The 26,230-nt window shown below is 40.5% G+C and overlaps 2 protein-coding genes across 4 annotated transcripts in view; one reads left to right on the forward strand and one right to left on the reverse strand.

Annotated features, from left to right (window-relative positions):
• The window catches only part of PDCD5 (programmed cell death 5), a 6,685-nt gene extending 887 nt beyond the window's left edge, over positions 1-5,798 (forward strand). The window contains exons 2-7 of one of the 2 annotated variants that reach the window (XM_072422130.1): positions 1,393-1,422; positions 1,612-1,652; positions 2,649-2,710; positions 2,857-2,948; positions 3,695-3,766; positions 5,355-5,798. In XM_072422130.1, the coding sequence (XP_072278231.1) occupies positions 1,393-1,422; positions 1,612-1,652; positions 2,649-2,710; positions 2,857-2,948; positions 3,695-3,766; positions 5,355-5,402 (345 nt within the window). In that variant the 3' untranslated portion in view covers positions 5,403-5,798. The remainder of the gene's footprint in view (positions 1-1,392; positions 1,423-1,611; positions 1,653-2,648; positions 2,711-2,856; positions 2,949-3,694; positions 3,767-5,354) is intronic. The other variant, XM_072422131.1, reaches the window with a different exon arrangement.
• A 2,206-nt stretch (positions 5,799-8,004) lies between these two features.
• Positions 8,005-26,230, reverse strand: part of ANKRD27 (ankyrin repeat domain 27) — a 48,381-nt gene continuing 30,155 nt past the window's right edge. For both annotated transcript variants that reach the window (XM_072422128.1, XM_072422129.1), the window contains exons 17-29: positions 25,687-25,779; positions 25,144-25,341; positions 24,860-24,919; positions 24,642-24,761; positions 23,459-23,503; positions 23,243-23,365; positions 22,884-23,081; positions 22,314-22,433; positions 21,562-21,723; positions 19,563-19,665; positions 19,081-19,132; positions 17,930-18,002; positions 8,005-13,830 (exon numbers count right to left, since the gene is read on the reverse strand). In XM_072422128.1, coding sequence (XP_072278229.1) covers positions 13,381-13,830; positions 17,930-18,002; positions 19,081-19,132; positions 19,563-19,665; positions 21,562-21,723; positions 22,314-22,433; positions 22,884-23,081; positions 23,243-23,365; positions 23,459-23,503; positions 24,642-24,761; positions 24,860-24,919; positions 25,144-25,341; positions 25,687-25,779 — 1,797 coding nt within the window. In that variant the 3' untranslated portion in view covers positions 8,005-13,380. The remainder of the gene's footprint in view (positions 13,831-17,929; positions 18,003-19,080; positions 19,133-19,562; positions 19,666-21,561; positions 21,724-22,313; positions 22,434-22,883; positions 23,082-23,242; positions 23,366-23,458; positions 23,504-24,641; positions 24,762-24,859; positions 24,920-25,143; positions 25,342-25,686; positions 25,780-26,230) is intronic.

Below are 26,230 nucleotides of genomic sequence, written 5' to 3' on the forward strand. Positions count from 1 at the left end.
GGGGGGGGTGTAACGTTTGGGGTATAGGGGGTGGTAACTCTGGGTTTTATGGGGCAATGTGGGGGTTTGTTACCTAGGGCAAATTTAACTAAGACTGGCCCTGTGCAGTGTTATCCTCTGCCCCTTTTGGCCCGGTGCACCACACGGCTCTTTTCAGTAACCACCCGGCTGTTTTTGGGTGGTTACCGATGAGTTGGGTCACAATACAAGGACTGCCACCCGCCTAATATTTCTTCCCACCCAGCTTAAAAAAATTTCTGGGTTGAGTACTGTGTGCTAAACTATTTTGTCCCCAACACCTCTCTCTCCCACCAAACTGACTTGGGCCCCCTGTTATCTGCGGGTGGTCCAGGCCCTTATGCAGCAGCCCACTTTGCACCTCCTTATGTCTGGTCCTGAATGTAACATATGGGGGCCATGCTGTGTCATTCTGGTGTGTGTGGGGTTACAGGGGGTGTTATATGGGAGGCACAAACTGTGCATAGCTTGTTAAATCATCACTAAAAAAAAAGGGGTAAAGGCTCTGAATACTGACAGAAATGTTAAATATTTTATTAAATTTACAGAACTGTCTAAAATTCTGTTTTCACTTTGCCATTGTGGGGTTAATGAGAAAAAAAGAATTTGAACAATTGTAGCACCAGACTTCTGAATATTTCTGAAGATCATGTAATTGGTTTGCATAGAGTTGGCATTATAGAATAATGGGGTAGCTTAGTACTGGATGTGATATGGAAGAATTGGGGTGGGGGTAGGTGGGTGAGCAGGGTCAGTTACTAGCACTGGAATGTGTGCATGGGGGTGAATCGGGGTTGCTGCTAACACTGGGATAATTGGGGAAGGGAGGTTGTATTGGAGGTAATAGCAGATGTTTGATACTAATGTATATGGACAGGGGAAATGTTTGGCATATATGGTGGGAGGTTGCACTAGGATTACAGGTGAGGTGAAGATGTATAGTGGATTGTAAACTTGCTCCTACTTTCTGCTCATTTAAAAGAGCCCTTAAAACCCAACACTTCAACTTCACCTACCCGTCTTCTTCTGTCCCTTATATCCCTCGCTACTCACCCACCATTCCATATTCCCTCCTATTGTGTGATACTTCCTCCTATTATTAAACAGGATTTATATAGTGCCAACATATAATGCAGCGCTGTACATTAAATAGGGGTTGTTAGCTCTTCAGGGCAGGGTCCTCTTCCCCCTTCTGTGTCACTGTCTGTATCTGTGTGACATTTGCAACCCCCTATTTAATGTACAGCGCTGTGTAATATGTTGGCGCTATATAAATCCTGTTTAATAATAGAATATTTGATTGTGCTACAAATGAAGCTGAAATAAAGTCAATAAATTACAACGTTCAAATTTGTTTACATTTCTGCCTTGCAGAGCTGGGCTCCTGAGTTCCCTTCCAGCCAGGTCAATATCTGCATGCAGTCTGTTCATTCTGCCTTTATGTCTATTTGCTGCAGAAAAGTTTGCCTTCTGTCTAAACCAGCTTCAGAGTGACTGCAATCTGTAGCAAACTAGAAGCCTTGTGTTAATGTTTTACCTGATACGCAGATGAAATGCTGCATTAGTTCTCACATTTCTCCATTCTCTTTACAGGAAGGTGGGGGCGAGCAAGCTCAGCAAGAAGCTAAACAAAGGTGAGGTATTTTCTACAGCAAAATCCTTGTGTTTTACAAATTGTGGTACATAGTGGCCCCGATATTAGGCATGAAACCCTGGGTGAAAAAAAACGCACCCCCTACAAAAGAATTGGTTGTATTTTCACATCTTTGACAGCTGCGTCTCCTCCACCACCTCCATTCAGACATTGCAAAGCTGCTTTTGCCATTCAACACTTCCAGGATTGTAGGGTATTCATCTCCCCCGGTCTCATGCTGTGGTTCCTTCTGCTGCCCCCTGATATTATTAAAGCCGACCTATCGCTAAAACTTTTCCTTTTTATATAAGAGAAAAAAATGTATTTTTTTTAAAAAAAGAGGAAGGTCTTCCCCATCTGTGTTTAACGCCATGTCGGTAGAGACTGAATGAGAGCGCAGAGCTTCCTGGGATACCCGCGTCATGTATACCAGGAGTGTTCGAGCTGCTACTTCTGCACATGCCTGATGCCTGAATAAATATCTGCACAGTGCAAAATTGGGTAACTTAGCCAGAGGAGAAAAGAAGAAGGTGGTGCCTAGCGTTTCCTCCGCACCAGCACACATGAAGAACCCAGGGCAGCATCAGATTGAATCAAGGCTTCTGCAGAAGTAAAGGTAAGTGGACTGCAGAATACATGAAGGAGTGTTGCGCATACAGCGCTGTTCTGCTCTATAGAGAGGGGAGAACGATGGAGTGGCTGCGCTCTCTTCCCTTCATTTTCATTCCCATCGTTCATGGATCTGCCAGGACGAACGCTGTACAAATGCCAGATTCTCGTCTGATATCAGCCCTGAGGTTATTATCGAATGAGATCTATCTGACGTGTGTACAAAGCCTAAGTTCTGTAGTTACTTCAGGATCAGAGGAAGAAACCACAACACACATTAAAGGAGGGGCGGGCACAGGTTTTTGACTCTGACAGAAGTGTTTAACATAGTGACTTAAAGAGGCTACAGAAATGGAAATATTAAAATAAAGCTTTTGTTTTGTTTCAGAGAGGATGACATGCGGAATAGCATCCTATCCCAGGTTCTCAGTCAGGCTGCTCGGGCTAGGTGTAAGTATTCTCATCATATGACCTGTAATAAAGAGGACTGGGGCCATTCTAGTGACCTTTTTGAATGGATTAGGTGGGGTGGATTATACAATGATGGTGACTTATTTTTTTTTTTTTTATGTGTTCTAAATCCCATTGTCTTTCAGTGAACAACCTTGCGTTGGTAAAACCTGAGAAAGCCAAGGCTGTAGAAAATTACCTGATACAGATGGCAAGATTTGGCCAACTTGGTGGAAAGGTTGGTGTCCGTTATACCACATTCCCTATATGTGTGCATGTTTACCTCACCCTTTAGGGTACATAGAAAAGAAAATCGCACAAATCAAGTTTATAACTGTAACCACCTACATTGTTCTCATTGATGTTTTGGGTGGTTACTAAAAAGTTGTCGTAATACAGAGGAACTGGACGTTTGGGGCAAAGGTGGTGGAAATATGGGACATACAAAGAGGGTGTGCATTAGAAAAATGAGGGGGTAGAAAGCTGCCAGTATTATAGGGGTTATTATCCAGTATTTACATAGTGCCAACATATTAAGGTCAGTTTTGGGGGAAGCCAATTAACATAACTGCATGTTTTTGGAATGTACCTGGAGGAAACCCAAACAAACATAGGGAGAACCTGCAAACTCCATGAAGTGACACGTAAAGTGATATATCTAGGAAAGCACCCTGGCATCCCATTGGAGGTGCTCCTAGTTTAGCTTGTCCTTGCTTCTGTACTCTGATTCCCCTTCGCATTACATGAAACATGAAGATGTACGACTCCAGGAGGGATACCCATTACGTAGTAAATGGAGCCAATGGCGTTCAGGATAATCTGGGTTGTACATTACCGTGTACACGGTGTTCTCTGGCACAGCTTGAGTAACCTTCCTTTACCCTTCTCATGTCTTGTTCCAGTTTCTAAAGTACGCTGTGATCTATTTCTGTTCATGTATTGTGTATCTTTATTGATTGTGAGACATATTTTGTTTCTTCTCAGTTATCTGAAGAAGGTCTAATAGAAATTCTTGAAAAAGTGAGCCAAAAGATGGAGAAGAAGACAACAGTAAAGGTAAGTGTATCGGTAGCCTGGTTCTGGTGTCTGCAGATTCCACTCTTCTTGGGTCTCAGCCCAGTAGTGGCATGGAAGGTACTACATACATAACAGACAGGGCAGCTCCGGGCTGATCAGACCTAGATTACAGCTTACATGCAGAAAAAAAACTTATCAAGAAAGGTTATATAAGTTGCCCCTGCGGCTTCTGAAAATGCTAGTTGCCCAAATGTCCTGCTGTTCTTTGGTGACCGGGCTCAAACTCATATGAATGTCGAGTGTCCTGCCTTCCTTTATTGATGCCAGAGGATCAGCACAAGCAGCCAGTATTTTCTGAAGAGCAAGAAATTGCATATTTTCACTCTAAACATTATTATTACACAGTATTTATATAGCGCTGACATATTACACAGTGCTGTACAAAATCCGTAGTCATGTCACTAGCTGTCTCTCAAAAGAGCTCACTATCTAATGTCCCTACCATAGTCTTATGTCATTACAACAGCCTAAGGTCAATTTTTGGAGCTAAGCAAATTAACCTAACTGCATGTTTTTGGAATGTGGAAAGAAAGGGGAGTACTTGGAGGAAACCCACACAAACATGGGAAGAACCTGTACATTCCATGCAGATACTGTCCTGGCTGAGATTCAAACCTGGGACCTAAAGCTGCAAAGGCCAGAGTGCTAACCACTGAGCCATCATGCTTCCCAGACAAGACAGGTTTCCTTAAAGGTTTGCAGACGCAAGTGATGGGACTCATTCCAGTGCCGTTGTTCACTCCACACATTATGCCTGCGTTTTTTTTGTTCTGTCCTTTAAAATCTTGCACTGCCCTGCAGAATCCTTTGCATAATGCTGATTAGAGGGTTATCACATAACTTTGAGGGGTCACATGGCCAGGCGTTCCTCCTTGCTTTTTTTCCCCCCATTTAGCAGAACTTAACTTAAACTCTCCCCTTACTTCCTCAAATCCCTCCAGAGCTTTCCTCGATTTGGTCCTACGCCATTCTGAAATCTTCCTGGCAGCGGAAATTCTGCCATCTTTCTTCTGGCTACGTCACCCAGCATTGCACTTTGCAGGCACTTGATTGGGTGACCTATCCTGCTGTAACTGTAAAGAGTGTCAATGTCACTGCGCATGCGTGGGAACGACACTTGTTTTTTTTTTTTTTTTCTTTACAATGCTTGAAAAAGCTCCATCTGTGCATGTCCAGGATTGGGCATGCACAGAAGGAGCAGCCTAAAGCCTCATAGGATGCATATGTCACGGCTGTGTTTTCCATTCAGTCTTTACCACCACAGAGGTGAAGACAGAAGGAGATTGTTTTCCCCTTTTAAAAAATTAAAGAAAAAATGGAATGTTTTAAAAAAGGGGTTATCTACCCTCTTATAAAAAAAAAAAAAAATAGTAATGTGTCTGCTTTAAAGGCTTTCTTTTTTTTTAAGTGTGGAATATGTTTTTGTGTTTTAAAGCAGTGGCATGGCCACATTCCAGCTTTATAAATGGGACCCCTTAGTATCTGGGTAGGGGAGGGGGTGTGTTAAGCAGCATAGATCTCTCCGTGTCCACAATATAAAGCTGGCTCTGTATTTCCCTTTTTCCAGTTTAACCGAAGGAGGGTGATGGATTCCGATGAAGAGGACGACTACTGAGGCACAGGATTGACCGAGAGCACTTGTTTTACAACACATTGTACTCAAGAGGCACTGCGTTAACTTTTACACTTATCCAAAAAAAAGACGTTACCCTGTGTATTAGTTGCCCATTAAATGGCACTTTTTCCATTCCCGATGACATCTGGTGAGATGCAATCAGGTATGGTTGTGCCACAAAGTTTACATTCTGTTACTTTGGATTTCTTTCTTTCTGGCAAAATGCCAATCTTCCCCTTTTAACATAAATTATTTAAACTTTATTTTCTAAGAATTTGATTAAAACTTTTTTTTTTTTTTTTTAATCTAAGACCTCTGAATGTGACAGTTTCAGTGGAGGATTGTGCCATTGCTTCCTGTGAGAGGAAAAATAATTAAAGACCTTTTGTGCTGTAACGCTGAGAGTCTGAAATGTTTAATATTCAAGGGGTCGGTGTGTTTGGCTTTGCACAACTTTTAGGGAATCCTATCCACAGTGCTGGGTGAGTAATGAGGGTTTAGAAGATGGGTAGATGAGGTTAAAGCGTTGGGTTTTGAGGGCTCTTGAGCAGAAAACTGGAGCAAGCCAAATAGGACGGAGAAGACTCTAGAAAAGTCCTGGAGCCGTGCGTGTGATGAGGTTATGAGTGAGGAAGTCATTAGTAGGTCATTGGTGGAGGGAAAAGAACGGCTAGGGGGGGATTTTTCTGCCAAATCAGAAAGGTAGGTGGTACAAGAACTGTGGAGAGCATTGAAGGCAAAGCACAGGAGCTTGAATTTATTGTCTGATGCTCATGGAGGAAATGTGCCTTTAAAAATCCATAGCTATATAGGTTTTTGCATGGCCAGAATATTCCCCTTCATGACATGGCCTCATTTATGAAGCTCAGCTGTGACAAAGCAGAACCATTTTTTTTATTAGATCACATCTATCCTGACAGCTCCCCTTTAAACACAAACTATTCAAAAAAGTGTTGTTTTTTTTTTATAGACAATTTGGTCAAAAATTTGCAGACACCTAAATATCACATTTATAGTATATAGCTAAAAGTTTGGGGACAACCTTTCAATTGAGTTAAGGAATTTCAGTCACTTGTATGGGTAATGTTAAGACATTGTGGTCCTTTAAACTTAACAGTGTGGGTGAGAACCTTTTCTGTTCCCCCATGACAATGTCCCTGTGTACAAAGTCAGCTCTATAAAGACATGGGGGTCTGATTTAATAAAGTTGTTCAAGACTGGAGAAGACAGACTGTCATCCAGCAAACCTAAAAATGGATCTGCTTCATGATTGTAAACATTTGCCAACTAAGTTCTTAAAGTGGACCTAAACTCATTTTTACATAATACGGTAGACAACCCTTAATGCAACCCTATATGTAAAGTAAAAAATGTATTTAAAAAAAATAAAAGGATGCAGCACCACCCTTTAAGCCTTGATTGCTGTAGTGGCGCCTGGTGCTTCCTCCACACCGGGGTGAAGAAAAATTCCAGGACGCCACGGGACCGGATCGTTGAAATGTCAAGCGCCATCAGGGGATCTTTGGGATTGAATGTAAGTGTGCTCTTTTTATTTTCACTTTTGTTATGCGTTAAGAACTATTCCAGGTTTGCTGGAGCACCCAGGTTCTCCCATGATGGTCTATGTTCTCCAGTCTTGGAGAGCTTTAATAAATCAGACCCATGCCAGAGTTACAAGAAGATTGTGGAGGAACTCAAGTGCACAGAGCCCTGACCTCACCCTACTGATCATCTGGGTGAATAATTCTGATTGGTAGCCAGGTTTTCTCATCCAGCATCAGTTGTAACCTCACAAGGGCCCCTATTCTCAGATACACCCACAAATCTTGTGGAAGGCCATCTAGGAAGAGAAGGGGCAACTCCATCTTCATGTCCATGGTTTTAGAATGACCAACCATTCATTTAGGTGTGATGGTCATCTCTGCACAAACATTTGGCCATATATAATACATAAGAGAAGCCATTATGGTTGTTTATACATTAACGTTTGTTTAAAAAGATCTTTCACAATCCTTTCCAATGACAAAAGACTGAAAGATGAATGAACGAGCGGTGTACATAAAGCGCCGTTCTGCACTATGCAGGGAGGAGAACAAGCGAGCGGCACTCTGTCTCCCCTTCACTTGCTTACAGTTGTTCATGGATCCGCCAGGACAGATCCATGAACAATGTCGGACAGCTGCTGTACACACATCAGAGTCTCGTCTGGTATCGGCCCTGAAACGATAATCGGACAAGAATCATCTGACGTGTGTATGTAACCTCAGGATATGTCCCGGTTGCAAATTTTCCCCCACTTTCTCCCCTGTAAAAAGTTATCTCAACCACAGGAAGTGAGGGGCAATCTTGCTAGTGAAACTCCTGTCTATTTTATACAAAACTGAACGGCAGGAACATTGTTACCTACTGTAATTTTAATTTCTTTTCGCTTCATAGCTGCAAATGAGTTAATCCCTTTCCTCATTCCTGACATGGAGCAGTTAGGAAACTTATTTTTTAATATAGGTCCACTTTATCGGTCTCTGATTTACAAATAACAATGCACTTTACCCCCGGAGCTAACATCCTCTCCAGTCCCAACAAAGTGAAGCAGAGCCAGGAATGTGTTGCAGAGTCCTTTATTATGCTGAACCCTTTAGTACTTGGCACAGGTGAAGGCACATTAGAAACGTGTTCTAGCTGAAAAAATGAGGTACATGAATTACGAACACTGTTCACAGAGTTTGCCAGGACAATACCAAAATCTGTAATAAATATGATGTGTGTGTTAAGAGTTCCAGGCTTGTAACAGAGGATTCATGCACTTAACATTTTCAAACGCCCTAACCAAGGGCTCAGAGTGAACTGGTATAATTTCATTTATTCTATATTTCTGGTTGTGATTTCTTATACCTTAGGCAGTTATCAAACTTCATATTCCTCACTCTGATTATTATCCTAACCCATTTTCATACATATTCATAAGATTACACTTACATTCACTTGTGTGATACTTTCCCCACCTCTTAGATTGTAAGCTCTTCGGGGCAGGGTCCTCTCCTCCTCCTGTGTCACTGTCTATATCTGTCTGTCATTTGCAACTCCTATTTATTGTACAGCGCTGCATAATATGTTGGCGCTATATAAATCCTGTTTAATAATAATTCATCCTCCTGCCTGCATAGTGATTTGTGCTTTGTTTGTGCAGGGGAAGGAAACAGGTGGACTTTAATGTCAGCCTCCATAGCTGCAGTCATTTTACTTCCCTTTGCTATGACGCCGGTGAAAGTGAACAGTAAGTCACCATAGGGTCTAAAGTAGGTTTCCTCCAGAGTTTGCTGGGGGTTCCCTGAGCAATGAGCAGTTTGCACCCCTCAGGTCAGTTCAGGTGACACCAAAGATCTTTTTGGCTGTAAGGGTGACATTGTTCCCATTTGCCAGCAATGTAAGAGGAATTCTCCCCACTGACCACCACACTAATATACTGTGAGCTGTGGTTATAGTAATTATAGAAGGGGTTCCCCATATTAAAAAGATCATGAAAGGCAGCTTGAAATAGACCAATAATGGGGACAGAAAGGGGGGGGGGGGTGAGGTGAGGCTGTTGCAGAGAGATATATCTAATATAAACTAATTCAGCTCTTTACTATTCACCATTAAATGTATTTTAATATTAAAATAATTTATTATTAACCAAGTCATAGCATTTAACATTGTATTGTAGCAGAGGGGGGAGGGAGAAGCAGCAGAAGGAACAAATTAGTTTTTGTGTTGAGGAGGAACATGCTGATAGAGAAGAAAGTAGTGACAGATGAGTTTATGACTGTGCTGCTTCTCTTGTCACTGGACAGTCATAGATTAAGGCAATGACAGTCTGAATTCAAAGGGAATGATCGGAAAGTTTACTGTGGGGTACAGCTGGGGATTGAATGTGGAAATTGCATCAAATATTGCGCCTTTATATCTTTTATTAGGCTAAATTGCAGACAATTTTAAAAATGTACAAATTTTACTTCTAGCTAGCAAACTAAACCTGTTTTTAGGATCAGACCCTTGCAATCTCTGCTCAGGGGCCACTCATAGCCAAGCGTGGGGTAGCCCTCTCAGCCAATCAGGGCACTTTTGCTTTGCATGGTGTCCCCCTCTTTTAATATGCTCACAGTAATGAAGAGCAGAAGGATAATATCACTGTGTGCTGCTGATCCTGGAAGTATTGGGCATTTCTCTGTCCCAATTACCAATAAGCAGCTGTGGAGGTCGGCATTTAAAATCCAAATGTTTTCCTTCCATTTGGAATGGAGTAGGAAGAGTTAATTTTTAGATTAATTTTAGATTTATTTTTTTAATCTGTCCCATTGCAGAGATTTCCCTTTGCTGCATGAGAAAGTCAGTGAAATGAATGAAATGCTCTCCCGTCCAGAACAAGTATCCCCCTATTTCTCTATTTCCAATCCAGTGACACCTTAGAAGATATTTCCCTGTGTTTCAGATTCATGACCATACTCACTATAAACAAATGAAGTATAAAACATGACAAAGGCTCTAACATTTCCAAACTCCATCCAAAATAAAACATTCTGCTTTACATACAGTTTACCTAAAGCTGTTGCTTTGCCCATCTCCCATACAACACAATATCATTCCAGCCCGTGCATGAAATCTGTGAATAAAGTGCTGGTGGAAATGTGAAACGCCTTCATTGTAGACGTCAGTGCTGGTAATTTTCCGATGTGTCTTAGACTGCTCGGAGTGCTGCCTTTTGTAGCTTTTATAAGTCTCTAGGGGTGTAGCAAAAAAGGTAACAAGCTATTTCTGATCGAATAAAGTTAATCGGTCATAGCAAATACCTTCCGACACGTTTCACAGACCCTTCATCACAGCTATGGGGCAAAAAATAAAATATAAATCAGCATTCAGATCAGTGAATATTCTTTGCATTAAATTATGTCACATATAATTATGTCATAACCCCAGTGATGATTAAGATTTTATATATTGCATTGTAGCTCTGATAAAGGGCTTCTTGGATATCCTGCATCAAGCACCAGCTGCCTGTAAGTCCTTATAGTCCTGATAGGCTCAGCTTTGACCCACTGCAATATCCCCCCTAGTTTACTGCAGGAGCACAAAGGTTATAGCAGGGTCGCCTAACCACCCAGCAGGCCCTAGGATCCCACCCTATGATCCGGTTCTAAGGCTTTGTAGAGGTCACCAGATACAAACATTCAGGCTCATTTAGGGTGAGAATCTGACTTATGTACAGCAGTCACCAAAGTTGTTCTGACGGATCCATGAGCAACTAATGAAGAACAATCACTATGCATGTCGGTGGAGAAGAGCACAGCAGGGTGCGGCTTGCTTGTTCTCCCCCCTGCCCTCCTCATAGAAGAGAATGGCGGAGGGTCTACAGTGATCATTCATTCATTACTCTTTGTTACTGGAAAAGATTATTAAAAAAGAAGAATGACCTATGTCACTATCATGATGACAGGTCAGAATCTGAGATGGAGTTGTTGCTGGAACGAGTGAATAAACAGACTGAAAGTGATCAGCAGACAGGATGAAAAGGGTGGAACCGATATTAAAGCAGACTTATCACCAGAATTTTTACTTTATATAAAAGGGTGGGTCCCCTAAAATTATTATAAGGGGGAAAGCCCTTCCCCTTCCATCCTGACTGCCATGGCAGAGCCTCCTGGAATACCTACATCATATATCCCAGGAAACTTCAGGCATGTGAAGAATAAGCTTTTTTCTTGCACTGGGAAAAAAGTGTTAGTCTTACACATGCCCTCTTTTTCTTCCCTTTTTTTATGGTTCAGGGGAACACTGTCTTATTTAGTGACTGTTCCACCCCAGTCATGACATTGCTTAATTCAGTTTGCAAATCTGCACCTAAAAATGGCTATGCCAAAAATACAGCAGCTAAAGGACAATGGAGCCAATCAAAGTGCTCTCCTGGTAAGTCTCCTTATGCCAAGATGGGCGTTTCATTTAAATTTTAGGTGGATCAGTTTTACTATAAGCTGCAGGAATATGCAGATCAGCAGGAAAGTGGCTCAGAAGTTAGCACTCTTGCCTTTACAGTGCTAGGTCCCAGGCTCAAGTGGAGTTCGGAGGCCTGCATGGAGTTTGCAGGTTCTCCCCGTGTTTTGTGGGTTTCCTCCCACATTCCAAAAACATGCAGTTAGGTTAATTGGCTTCCTGTAAGTTGACCATAGACTGTATTAATGACATATGACTATGGCATTAGATTGTGAGCTCCTTTGAAGGACAGCTAGTAACATGACTATAGACTTTGTACAGCGCTGCGTCGGCACCATATAAATACAATATTTAAAAAAAAACAAAAAAAAAAAACGGCCTGCTAATGAAATTTTTGCTAAAATTAAATAAAGCTGTCACTGCACACAATGCATCGCAATTTATTAGACTGTAAAGCTTCCCCTGTGCACTTTTTAGCACAATTACAAAGGGACCTTCAGATATGGCTGCAATAAAGAGAAACCACAACCTTTGGGGCCCATTTATAAAGCAGGGAGTCCCTCAGCTTCATCTTAGGGAAATATCTTAAAACATTCCATCGTAGGAATCTTCCAGGTCCATGTGATTCAATGGTAATCATGGATTCCCACCAGGTTTTGTTTGAAGGAAAGTCAGAATCCCCGTTTAATAAATTGAGCACAATGTATTTTGAATAGGAGGGGGGGTTAATTTATTTAAAAGGTTCTGCACATTTGGATGTTTAATTCTAAAACATATGCAGAAAATTAAGTCTCAGCAGCTTGCATTGTGTTACATGCAGTAGTATAACGAGACATTTACTGTGTGCACAACAAGCTTTGTGTAGGCTTGGGTGAAAGCTGGAAACATAAGTTCCAGTATAGGAAGGTTATATATTCATCTAAATGTGAGTGCAACCACTGTAAAAGAAATGCAAAAATACCCTTGGTTAGTGTTAAAGAGAACCAGTAATTCCTTGGCAAGACTACACAGTGGTAGCAAAGCAAAATCCCAGAGGGGGAAAACAATGGTCTCTAAAACAAGAGCCCTCCTTTCTGTTCCTGTGACAACACAAAAGTTTCACCACAATATAAAGGTAACAGGAGGAGGGCTGCTAAGAAAACTGACCCTACTTATCTTATGGAAAGTCCACATTACTTATTATTTTCAATATTTATTAAGCTACAACTTCCATTAAAATAATCCCTGGTGATCATGTCAAACAAAGTTCCTAAGATTTTTCTGTTAAGAGGTCTCCCTGTCCTGTGTTGTCAGTTTATCAGACACTCCTCTAGTAGAGATTACAAGCAGCCATGTCAACAAACCCAGCTCCGGCATAGTCCACCCTTGTCATATTGCAATAATGGGCTGATGCTGCAGCAAGCGCATGGAGACAGCAAGAAGCAGCAAGACTCCGGAGGAGATTATTATTAGCAGTGCTGAGAAAAAAAAAAAAAAGATGAAAACACAAAAAAGCATAGTAATGGGTTTATGATACACAGTGCTTTAGAAAACTAAATATCATCCAGTTTGGGTTCATATCTACTTTAGAATCAAAAGTCCAATGCTAAAGGGTGACCCCGTCCTTTTACCTGGGCTCCTTGTGCAGCCTAATCAGGATATGGAGCATCTGTTAACACATTACATTACCCAAATATTCTCAGATGATGATAGTGAGGACAGCAGTGTTACCATAACGGCAACGGAAACATTTCCATTCAACCTCTCTCTCTTATTTTAATTATTTCATCAGATTAACAGTGCCACGTCTGTAAAATCCCAATCTTGCAAGAAAACCACAACATTCCCTGGGTAAACCTTAGCAGCAGTTAAGGGAGCCCTACAGCTTTGCTCTTCAGTTGTTGAGGAACTACAAGCTCCAGCATCACCTGCTAGCTGGCAACGATGCTTTGGCTAGCAGTTCCACAGAAGCTGGAGGTTCACAAGTCGTCCATCAAATACACTTGGCAATTCAGCACCATATTGCACCACAGCGCTAAGTACTGAGCCCGCTGCACTCTCCTTGGTCACAGGCATTCGGGCTACTAGAATCGACCAATGACCAGGAAGATTCGAGAGCTAAAGTACAAGCTACGCAGCAGCACTCCGGGCCCCCAGAACACTCGAGGTCATCGATTTTTGGTGCAGCTTCAGGGCTCGTTCCGTAGTTCATGTCAGACAGTTCCTGATTGCACATCTCGTCCTCAGAATCTTGCTTGCACGTGTCGGACAGAGGGGAGCTGATATCGGTCACCGTGTCGCTGATGTCACTCGTGGTCTCCTCGTTGTCTATCGCGCAAGCTACATTGAGGCTGTGTCTTCTGGCCATGAACTTGTTAGTCTTTAACACAGAGTCTGCTTCATCTGCTTTACCGGTTTCTTTAAATTCGATGCAACTTTTGGTGTCTGAAGTCCCCTGACCGTCCTCCAGTCTGGTAATAGAGAGCTGAGAGGAAAAAAAAATGAATGTGATGTGAACATTTGATGAAAGAAACATGGAAGTGATCACCTTATTCCAAAAATGCCAAGCTGCCGCTATAACTTCAAGTGATGGCTATAAAGAAAATTTTCAGCAAGTACAGTAAAGTTTAGAACTTTTATCAGCAGTTTATTAAGAAATAATTCCCCTTTATTTCCTGTCTGAATGTTTCATATGTAATAGTGCTGCCAGATCCGGATGTGAGCTAAAATCTCTGAAGTGGGGACAGTGATCAAAGAAAGACAGAATATCAAACTGCTCCAACACTCCCTTAACCTCCCTGGCGGTATGAATAATAAGTATTTTTAACTGTAAACGCGGTACATTTAAAAATACCTATTATTTTAAATTTACCGCCTGGTCCCCCCACCCAGCCAGGCTTTGCCAGGTTTTCAAAGATGGCGGACATCACTGGAAGACGCTGCGGGACCGCGGGAGGACACCAGGTAAGCTTTTTAAACTCCCTTGCAATTCCACCCCTAGTGTGGCTCAGGCTTACTGCTTTTGGTATTGAAAATGAACCCCGAGCCACACTCGGGATTACCTCCAGGGAGGTTAAAGGTTAACTCTATGTTGAAGTTGCAGAGCATTTACTGCTATAGGTAAAGAATAGGGGTGGCAGTGAGTGGTACTACCACTGCTTACTCTCCTCCTCTCTGGTATTTCAGTGACCCATTTTTTATATTTTATATTTCTTGTGGCAAAAATCAATAAACTGTATAAATCACACACAAAGTTATGCAAATATCTATACAGCAATAGATACAATGTACAAAAAGTGATATATCAAAAAGAACATACAACACAGTATTAGACAGGGTTCCCTGTGCAACCGGGTCCAGGGAAGTGTCAACTAGACAGTTAGTTGTCCGACTCAAACCAGATGTAGCGCAAAAGTTAAAGGTCTCTACCCGACGCGTTTCGCCGCTAAACTTCATCAGGGGAGGTGTAGAGAGCCTCAGACTAACTGTATAATTAACGTAAATATACATCAGTAAGTATCAATAGTATTGAAAATGTGATAATCAAGAAAAATATATACATATATTATCATAGATTTTTTAGTTGACACATTATAAATAGTAAAAAATGTTCCTATATTTAAATTATTAACATAATCAAAATATTGTGTAATCGCATGAAAGAATATATATGCTCAAATTATAGACATAATCAAGATATTGAGTAATTACATGGGAGTGTATATGCTAGTAGCAAACATAATTTACAAACATGATAATTGAGGAAAGAAAAGCAGAAGTGAAGAGACATCATAACAAAACCTGGGTGTATAAACACAATGATTGTGTATCCAAATAATGATTGTGTATCCAAATAATCAAGAAAAATTACTAAAAAAATAAAAATAAGGGGGGGGGATACTTCGGCATGTAGTTAATGTTAGTTGATAGGGTGATTCAGATAGTAGATCACCTAGTGTCAATCTAAGGTTTAAAACATAGTAAGGCGTAATAAGAATTAGTTTTATACCTAGCTGAAAAATAGGGGTTATAGTGTAGTAAGTGAGTTTGTTATTGATAATACGTGTACAGTGATGCAAAATTGCCAAAATAGATAAGGGTATATAAATAAAAAAAAAAAAAAAAAAAGAGGATCTCATTTAAGTTAACAAACAGAATTTGATGTGAAATCTGCTTTTTGTGGGCGGCTCAATGATCCACAGTGAGAACTATTGATCAATGGAGGAGAGATGGCCAAATGGTCATCACAGAAGGCTGCAGTGACCTAATGGCTAACGGATGTCCTAAAGATAGGAATCGGGGTCCTCCGCTAGCAGGGGAGGGAAGGAGGGGGTAGGTAAATAAAGCCCCTAATAGATGGTAATAGGAGGTATAGTGGGAGGGATGTGGTAAAACGTACATGGGGATACTGTCACATGGGGTAAGGTTGACTGATCAGACTACACAACATAATTAGAGGATAAATAGGTATGACTAGAATAATAAATAAATACAAGCATTGATAACCATTGTCATGACATAGGATATGGTCCTACACACCTATAACATGATATTCAATAATATTGATAATAAAACAATAAAGATCTGATTACAGTACAGATGCCCATAGTATACAAAGAGATCCTGCATTATTGTTACTATCGAGTATAGCATAAATACAATGCTGACTATTGTTAAGGATGTTGTATCAGGTTGCTGTGAGTGCAAGTATTATGCCTGTGTAAAGGAACCTTTAGACGTATAATGATAACCTCTGTGTGTAATTACACTTTATGATTTCCATGGGTGATTATTCATAACAGTACTTCAGTAAAGACTGGGTGTCAGATAGGGTAAAGATAATGAAATCTAACAAAGGTAGAGGAATTATGGGAAGGGGGATGGAGGATTAATCCCGGCTGGTTACTATTACTGCAACAAAAAGAGTTTGTAGCCGAGTACATTGTTTAAACCAGGATATTGGGTTGCCTGTAGTTCACAAATCCATTTAGTTTCACAGCGGAGTAGTCTAGTGCCAATGTTGCCACCCCTGGGATTGGGGGATATATGTTCTAGAGCGTAGAAGCTCAAGGCATTTGGATTGTAGTTGTGTTTTGTCCCGAAATGGTGACTTATCGGTGTCGTAAATCTTCCTGAGGTGTCCGAATATATATGTTCATATATTCTCTTTTTAAATGCTTTATTATTCCCTTACTTTGCTCATTTATCATATTTGTAAATTATGTTTGCTACTAGCATATACACTCCCATGTAATTACTCGATCTCTTGATTATCTCTATAATTAGAGCATATATACTTTTTTTTTTATTATGTTAAGCTGAATATAGGAACATTTATTACCATTTATAATGTGTCAACTAAAAATCTGTAATAATTTATGTATATATTTTCTTGATTATCACATTTTCAATACTATTGATACTTACTGATGTATATTTACGTTAATTATACAGTTAGTCCGAGGCTCTCTACACATCCCCTGATGAAGCCTAGCACCGAAACGCATCGGGTAGAGACCTTAAACTTTTGCGCTACATCTGGTTTGAGTCAGGCAACTAACTGTCTAGTTGACACTTCCCTGGACCCGGTTGCTCAGGGAACCCTGTCTAATACTGTGTTGTATGTTCTTTATGATTTATCACTTTTTGCACATTTTATCTATTGCTATATTGATAGTTGCATACCTTTGTGTGTGATTTATACAGTTTATTGATTTTTGCCACAAGAAACCGTCTTTCTTCTCTTTATTGATATAACTTTTGTACACTTCATGGGGTTGGCACACTAATTCATGATACTTAAGAGGTAGGGTCACAACTTCTCTCTTCTCTATTCTATTCCACTAACCCGAATCTCTCCTTTAGAATTTATTATGAATGCTGCAGCCAGACTTCTCCATCCTTCCAATCCACCTACTTACCTGATACACAGCATTCCTATCACTTCTCTTCTGCCGCATATTTTTGTAGTTCTCTTCATTGGCTTCCATTTCACCTTAGAATCAAATTCATTTCCTGTGCTTTGCCTTCAAATCCCTCCACAGTTCTTATCCAATTTACCTTTCTGACCTGATAAACCCCCACATTTAAAAGAGCCCTTAAAACCCAACACTTTAACCTCACCTACCCATCTTCCTCTGTCTCCTAAAACCTCACTACTAACCCACCATTCCATATCCCCTCCTATTGTGTGATACTTTCCCCACCTCCTAGATTGTAAGCTCTTCTGGCCAGGGTCCTCTCCTCCTCCTGTGTCACTGTCTGTATCTGTCTGTTAGTTGCAAGCCCTATTTAATGTACAGCGCTGCTTAATATGTTGGCACTATATAAATCCTGTTTAATAATAATAATAATACTCTTGCCAGCTATCAAATGTGCAGATGCTCGTTCTTTATTCCATGTGGAATTGGGAGATTCAGAGACAGGTCTGATGCTGCCTTATAGTGCAGTCCAGGTTATTACACCTTCAATAATCAGATCTACAAATCTTTTCTTCAAGAGCTTGTGCTAATAAATTTTAGAATTCAGAACAGGACAACACAAAATACAATTTCCATAAATTAAATAAAAATAAGCATGCATACCTGATTTATTAAATCCTCATCAAAGTTTGGCATACTTTTATCCCTTCGGATTTGCTTTTTTGGGTTTGTGCACCTGCAATTCAAGGATAAGAAAATGAGTCTGTGCAACATGTAAGGCTTCTAAAAAGGGAGACATTCATCATGTGATCCCCGGGTGATTTTAGTAGCACCAATATCAATTACAAGATTCCCCCATGTATTCTGGGTAAGCAGACAAAACGTTTAACACTTCTGTAGCCTAAAATGGATAAAAACAATTCACTACAATATTCCCTTTTCACCATATTTATATATTTTTAAGCAATAAGATATTATCCTATTGCCTAATAACCTGAATGCCGTCACAGCAAATCTCACATGCATTCTATCAGGGTGAATGGGTCACAAAAATCCTTTCTCAGCAATTGCTACTCTTTGCATATTTACCTCTCACTATATAGGTGTATCTAAAGTTTTGTTTTTTCTCTAAAGCCGAACTGTTCCTGGTATCCTTATGGGACTACAGATATATTCTAAATGACTCTATCATTTTTCCTATTCTGCATTGATGTGCCCATCTAAGCCAACATTTTGCTGGCCACTGTAACTGATCTGCACCAGGGACCATCAACACTTTATTCATTCAGCAACGCATTTCTAGAAAAGAGCAGCATCTACAGTAATGAAAATCAGCACATGCTTCTAATCTCTTAAAACATATAGTGCACATGCAACACACAAAATGATGTAAATGTAGGCTCAGTGTACAAGAGGTATTTGCTTCAAGTAGGAGAATATCACAGACGTCAATGGAATGGGCACAGTGGGTATAATGCAGAATAAAGCTACACAATCCTCCTATATAACTGACGGATGCTTATACTTCTCACACTAATCTGCTCATATAAGTGATGGGAACATCTGTCTGCATGAAAAATAAGCCACTTTTATCGTTTTCCATTATGCTTAATGGACAAATCCCTCACAGAGGGAAATCCCCAAATCTTCCTTCGTAATGGTAGAATAGATGGCAATGAATTACAAGACAAGGACAAATGGACCTTTAACCTCCACTTATTAAATAAATATGATGGTGAAATAACATTTTAAGAGCAAGTTATGCCATTATAATGCAGAGAAAAACAATTGTGTGAAAAAGGGCCATAACTTACTTAGATTGCAGTGAAGAAGGCGATCCTGAACAACTCGGGCTGGAATTTGCGGCTTAAAAAGACAAAAAAAATTTCATATTACAAGAAATGTATATAACAAACGTTTCATTTTAGGCAAAACCTTCCCATGTCTGTCCTGTACTACTGTAGGATTCTGAAACTCTTCTCTACTGAAATACTCTGCTTCTTCCTCTATAACTCTCCTCTCCTGAAATACTCTGCCTCTCCTCTCCTGAAATACTCTGCTGGAGGACTCTGCTCCTTCCTCTATAACTCTCCTCTCCTGAAATACTCTGCTCTGTTGGAGGAATGTGCCCCTTCCACAATCTCTTCTTTCCTGAAGTACTCTGCACTTTCGCAGGACTTTCTACATTTTTACTTTGTTTCCTAAAATACTCGTATATATGGCATTGCAGTCCCTGTCAATTACATATTCTATGATGATCACTTCCTAGGTTCCCCTTCTAAAAAGGAAAACTTACATTTCTTTCTAATACATTGCGATTGCTCCAGTGATATGACAGCCCCATTATCTGCTGTTGCACTGTGGCATGAAGAGAGAAGAAGCTGCTTGATTTTGGTGTTCTGAAAGGAAAGAATAAAAATTAAACAAAGGTGTGTGAATCAGCTGGAGCTACTATTTAGAAAACCATATATATATATGAAATATGTTATAAAAAAAATATAAATAAAAGACAAAACCTTTAAGGTAAGAATCCATGAGCATTCCACAAGGAATTTCTATTGGACAGGAATTTACATTTGTATTTGTATAGCGTGTATTTGAGGTGTTTTGAAGAGACAGGAAACTGTCCCCTGCTAAAATACAGTATATTTTACAACACACACATATAGTTACATGGTTGGCCAGGCTTAAAAAAAAGACATAAGTCCATCAAGTTCAACCACTAGGGAAATAAACACATCCCAGATATAAAACCCTATGGACACAGTTGATCCAGAGGAAGGCAAAAAAAAAAAAAAAAAGCCATGGTACAATTTGCTCCAACAGGGGGGAAAAAACTCCTTCCCGATTTCATAAGGCAATCAGATGTTACCTGGATCAACAGTCTGTTACCTTTACCTTTATTTAGCCTTTATTAAGCTTTAATACCCAATTATATTCTGTGCTTCTAGACGTCATCCAGATTTTTCTTAAAGCAATCTATAGAACTTGCTGAAACTACTTCCTGAGGGAGCCTTCCTTATCCGTAGCGTAAACTTCTTTTCTCCAGTCGCATAGAGTGTCCCTGGCCTTTGTAACGACCTTACAGTGAAGAATTGGGAAGAGTTCTCTATATGGACTGTTTATAAATTTATACAAGGTGATCATATCCCCCCTTATACGTCTCTTCTCAAGGGAGAATAGATTCAGTTCAGCTAATCTCTCCTCATACCTCAGCTCCTCCATTCCTTTTATTAGTTTAGTTTCCTGCACTCTGCACTCTGCACTCTGCACTCTGCACTCTGCACTCTGCACTCTGCACTCTGCACTCTGCACTCTGCACTCTGCACTCTGCACTCTGCACTCTCTCCCAATTCCACAATGTCTTTTTTGTAAACTGGTGCCCAAAACTGAACTTTATATGCCCTACAGAAAAGTAAAACTGATCATACACAAGCTGATGTAATCACCCACTGCACAACAACGATTTTGCTACTGGGAATAACACATGTGATTTACATGATCTCGAGTGTGCCGATTCCAAATCTGAACTCAGAATTTGCCTATCACATACAGATTTTAAGTTATAGGCGTGCTATAGCTGTTCAAATGGTCAGTAATTGGGTAATGTATTTTTACATGGGAACATTGTAACAGTTGCAGCTACCACTATGCCTGCTGCCGCCTCAGCTGAATCACGCCCCCTGGTGGCATGCATGTTCTAGCAGCATCTAGGCAAGTCCGTGAGCAGACGTCAGAAATTGGTATATCAGGCGAGATGGACCAAGGGCTTGTCTCTAGTGCAAAACCATCTTACTGGATAGTACAGATATAAATAAATCAGACATTTTTTGCTACATTTGTAGCAAATATACCCGTGTGGTCAACACAAGAACCTAACCTATTGTTATTGATCTTTTACCTGGTTACCATTATGCTCCATGGAACAGAAAGGCAGATATGCAGCCAGGATCAGTACCTAACAATTGCCAGCCAAAGGGAGCGCTTCCTAGCAATTACACAAACATCCAGCATACCTGGGCTGTTAGTGTAAACTTCAGGGAATGTTCCCATTTGGGTGGTGGTTGAAAAGAAGTGCTAATGGCTGCAAACATTTTATAGACATGTGAATCAAGTATTGGTATTACAGGGAGGCCCATCATAATCACTGTAACTGCCCTGAATGGAAATTGTGACAGATTTTCATGAAACTTTAAAAACACAGTAAGACCACTATCCTTTTAGGAATCTTGATAACCAAAGTCCCACTTTGCAGAATTAGGTTTCTAATTATTACTAGAAAGTACACTGCGTACCTCTTTTGCATAGTCCAAAGGGGAGTACTGACGTTTATTCCGAACGTCCACCGCCGCTCCGTAAAACAGCAGCAGCTTCACTAACCCCTCATGGTTCCTGCGGACGGATTCGTGTAGTGCTGTGTTTCCTTTCACATTGCAGAGGTTAACAGATGCTCCATGCTGTAAGGGACATAGAAGCCATTACAAATGCTATTTTCAGAAGCCATTACAAACAAGACAAACCTGTAAAGAAAAAAATTAAAATGTACTTGTCCTGCTGTCTGCAGGATTTATTCATTTATTATTTTAAATAGCAAATTTCATAAATGTGAACTGCATTTTGAAGGAAACAATGTAATTGCCCAGGACCTGTTAAAATAAAAAATACAGGACATCAATCTTATGCCATTCGTCATCACATTAGCCTGGGCTCACAGAAGGATCCTGCAGAGAATAGGACTTGTAGCACAAGTGGCCAATGCAACCATACTAAAGCAGACCTCTCATTCAGGAAGAATTTTTCTTAAAACAAAAGCAAACAATGGCCATAGACATACCAACACAATATGTGGTTTATGGACAGGCTTGCCATGTAAAATGGCATTTGTTAAGCCAGCAGCTAATAAGTGACTCTACCGGACTCTCCTTATAAGAAAATATATCATCTGTGGCTAGAGTGGACCTTTTTTCCCTACATAGAACTGCTGCAAATGATGCATACATCCATTTCATCATTTACAAATGTCAGGACAGGCCTGTGGTCTCCCTACCTCCAGTAATATAGAAGCAATTTCCAGGTGGGCTCCCATACAGGCATATATAAGAGGCGTGTTGCCATTCATATCCTTCTTATTCTTCCCTGTGCTGTACTCCATCAAGATTTTCACCACCTGTTGAAATAAAATATATTTGTATGATATACACCTGCCAGGGTCATTACACATTCGTTCACTCTCCTGTAGTTATTTTATGTGACAAAGACAACTTAGAGGAAACAGGAAGAAATATGCCTATGTAGTAGAAGGAGTAGGACTCCAGAACCTAGCTGCAGTGGGTATTTGGAATATCCTTAAAAGATCTGCGGGGTCAAGGATCATTTTTCCTTTAAAGCTTAAAATACAGTTTGGTTTTCTTAGTCCTACATTATTGGGGAACCCTGGACTCACAGAATGGTGAGTCTGTAGGAGGCTTTTAATGACAGGTAAATCATGTGATGTCAGTGTAGCTCTCCTTCTGGTGATGGGCAGGTGGTCATGGATAGCTGCAAAGAAAGGCGCTACGTAATAACCTGGGCATTTGGTCTAAAAAGTATTCCTAGCACAAAATGTCTCCAGACTCACCTCCAGATGTCCTTTGAGACAGGCAAGATGAAGAGGTATTGCACGGGTACCATTCTTGGCATCCACCTGTGCACCATGTTTTAATAAAAGGGAGACAAGGACGGTATGACCATGCAGTGCGGCGATATGGACAGGAGTGAAGCCATCCCGGCTGGTCACGTTGACACTGAGGCCATTGGAGGGAATCTTGCTCAGCTTCTACACGGATAAAGACAATTATTAGAGATTAATTATATCTGAACTAAATTGTGTAGAGATAAGAAAGATCTCCCAGAAGAGAAAACAAAGTGCTTGAAACACCCAATACATTTCAATTTAGGATGAAGTTAACCTTTGAGCATAAAACAAACCAGACAAACCTTCTGAACAGGACCACAAGTCCGGCACTGACACAGTGGATGGCAAAACTCCTTCTTCCCCAGCAAAGAATCTTCCAAGTCATCCTCATAATCCTCATCTACCCACTCTAAGAGATATCGCACCTATGGGAACAGACCAGAATATGTTAAGGGAAAAGTCTCAAGTCTGGATACATTAGGCATCAGATGTTTGAAAGAAACAATAAAATGACCAACCATTTCCAAATCACCATCAGAAACAGCTCTTAAAAGCTTTTCAACCTGGAAAAAGGAAATAAGATCATGTAACCTTTTATGTTTCATAATGCAAACAAAATACGTGAATTTCATTTATTAAGTTAAAGATAAAAAAAGTGTCTTTTTTTTAATGCTAAACACTGAAAATAGTACATGCATATTGTTTATATCCATATTTTATATTATTCCTATGCATCCTTGCTTAATTTGTTCATCAGGAGAGGAAGAAAGGGAGCAACCATCTAATAAAGTGATGTTACTATTGCCTTCCTGAAGTTATCTTCCAGTGATAAGAAATTACTATAGACATATACAAACACATAATTACATATTAGAGCTGGGTACACTTGCAGATCTGCTGCCTATTTTGCAATCAACCAACTAATCTGCTAGAAAACACTGCACACATAAAAAAACATTCTGCCCTTCTGATATAAAGTCAGAAAGTAATCAGTCAGATGTGCAAGATGGTTTGCACATGATAAAGCATGTGAAGCTTCGATTTTGATCTTTGATCACCTAACAGCTGATCAAAGAGGGGAAAAAAATCTGTTGGTAACAATCCATTGCAAAAACTGCACTCTGCACTATGTCTGTGTGGCTCTTAGGAAACTTTCTACAAAAGCCCAAAAATACATAGATTTTTAAGTGTGCATGCACTATTGCAGTTTCAGATTGAACTTTAGTTCTGCTTTAACCTCAGGCTCCCCTTGTATTGGTGCTGACATATACATTTTCATAAAACTGTTCAGCGAACACTCCAAGAATCTTATTTCGTGGAAGTGTCATGTGTAGCACATCCCATGCTGCTGGATAGAGGAAGTGTAGCTGGCTAGATTTGGGAAGTGTAACCTGACATGCCCCAAATGACAATATAACCGAGTCTCCAATACAGTTTATAACTGTTTATCTCAACCAGGTACCTCCAGGGGTTTGCTGGGGTTCCTTGAGCAATGAGCAGTTTGTGCCTCTCAGGTCAGTTTAAGTGACCAATGATCTTTTTGGCTATCTACAAGGGTGACATTCTTCCCAATGGCCAGCAATGTAAGAAGAATTCTTCCTACTGACCACCAAGCTAAGATACTGTGAACTGTATATGGAGAAGCAAATAACATTCACGTAGAAAGATGGAGTGCAATTCCTTGGGAACACATAAATTTACCTCTTTATATCTGCTTTTGGTGTCTTCTTGTCCGGTACTGGTGGACAGCGAGGAAAGGCTGGACTCGGAGGAGTCTCTGCTGACTGTGTCAGCAGACTGTGGTGGTGAGCGGTTGGGGGACTGAACCAAGACCCACAATAAAAAGAGAAGGGTGGTAGAGATGAGAATACAGAAAACCAAAGCAAGCCTCACTGTCAAAATGTAGATGTGGTACTTACCTCGGAATTACTCTGCCTCCTGTTGTTGTCAAGCTGAGCTGTCTCCATGATGGACAGAATCTGTAGCAAAAAATAGGACTCTCAGTAGATAGGAGACAGTGTGTTGAGTAAAGCAATTTATAAGGTAGCAATTGTCAGATTTTAAGTGACCTATGACCCCTGACACTCAAGGTAAAGTCTCAGATTCAAAGTAATATTCATGTATATATACACACACTTAACAGCTGCAGTCAAGCATCCAAACACAACAACATCTTCTATTACCTTGGTGTGTCTTCTATTACCTTGGTGTTAAGTGCACACTGCAGAGGGGTCTCCTTCCTCCTGTTTGGGATGCTGGTGCTGGCTCCATTCTGCAGCAAGACTTCAATAATTGCTTGATATCCCCAGCGGGCAGCAATGTGCAATGCTGTGTCCCCCTTCTCATTAACACTGTCCATTCTACACAAGGTTCTGTCACAATATACTAAAGCCTTTACACACTAGAAGAAGAAAGAGAAATATTTGCTAAGCACATATGTTGGTCGGTCCAGCAGCACATACTGCTCTTTCATCATTCTATCTACTGATAACATTTAAAAAAAAAAAGAAATATTTAGTGCCAAGGGAATGGGAGAACATGTGACAATAATGGTGCTTGGTCACATAGGGCTGTCATTTGGGAGCAATGGAAAAAGTTTTCTACCTGTGTAAGCGCTGGCTTTGATCCTTCTGAAGACTATACAGTAAAATTTCTCCTCCCACCCAGTGGAAAACAAGGAAATAAAGAAAAGCTACTGCGGTGGACCCCTTTATACTGAACCTCTTCATTTCCAAGAAAAACTTACGTCTTCGTGTCCATATGTGCAGGCCAGATGCAGAGGAGTGTTTCCATTGTTATCCTGGATGTCCTGGCTTGCCTTATAATGTAACAGAAGCAGCTAAAAAGAAAAATGAAACAAAATCTCAATAATCTCCCAACAAAGACTAAAGCACAGATTTAGAAACCGCATCCCAAAGTCTCTGCAATGCAGGCAGGTAATGATTAGTTGGACGTATAATCTAGGCTATGGGCAGCACAGTGGCTCAGTGGTTAGCACTCTGGCTTTGCAGTGCTGGTTCCCAGGTTCAAATCTCAGAAAGGACACTATCTACATGAAGTTTGCAGGTTCTCCCAGTGTTTGCGTGGGTTTCCTCAGGGTACGCCGGTTTCCTCCAAAACATATTCTCCTCCCAAATTCCAAAAACATGCAGATAGGTGGCTTGGCTTCCCCCCAAAATTGACTTTAGACTGTATTAAAGACATATGACTGAGGTAGGTTATAAGCCTCTTTAAGGGACATTCAGTGATGTGACTATAGATGTTATAAAGTGCTGCGTAATATGTCAGCG

Source organism: Pyxicephalus adspersus, chromosome 9 (assembly GCF_032062135.1).
Source record: "Pyxicephalus adspersus chromosome 9, UCB_Pads_2.0, whole genome shotgun sequence".
Lineage (NCBI taxonomy): Eukaryota > Metazoa > Chordata > Amphibia > Anura > Pyxicephalidae > Pyxicephalus > Pyxicephalus adspersus.